General features: G+C 46.5%; 1 protein-coding gene across 1 annotated transcript in view; it reads right to left on the reverse strand.

Moving 5' to 3' along the window:
- LOC119592698 (E3 ubiquitin-protein ligase CCNB1IP1-like) overlaps positions 1 to 370 on the reverse strand; it is a 3,566-nt gene that overhangs the window by 740 nt on the left and 2,456 nt on the right. Inside the window, 2 exon segments of the mRNA XM_037941619.1 lie at positions 128 to 129; positions 169 to 258. Of these exon segments, the coding sequence (XP_037797547.1) occupies positions 128 to 129; positions 169 to 258 (92 nt within the window).

Below are 370 nucleotides of genomic sequence, written 5' to 3' on the forward strand. Positions count from 1 at the left end.
TGTGAAGAAGAAGCAGTCTGAGATGAGACGAGAGGAGGCGCATTATACTAAGTGTTATATGTCAGGTGTATGTGTCATGCATTTCATCTCACACTTCCCATCCACATCCTTGGCATAGCTGTCCAACCTCTACTGACAACTCACCCCACCTGACCCCACACAACCAACGCTAGGTCTCTGTACTAGCCTGTCTTTCTGCCAGCCTCTCGTTGATGACCTCTCGCTGCTCCTTGCACTTCTCGTGGTCGCGACGAGCTCCTGAAGCAAAACGTTCATTTCTGACTGATATATGCTTCTATGTTTCCTTTCAATGACTTGGATAGAGACATCTGCATATGGATATATACATACAAGTATATGCAGCGGCATT

The sequence above is a fragment of the Penaeus monodon genome, chromosome 30, assembly GCF_015228065.2.
Source record: "Penaeus monodon isolate SGIC_2016 chromosome 30, NSTDA_Pmon_1, whole genome shotgun sequence".
NCBI classification, from domain to species: domain Eukaryota; kingdom Metazoa; phylum Arthropoda; class Malacostraca; order Decapoda; family Penaeidae; genus Penaeus; species Penaeus monodon.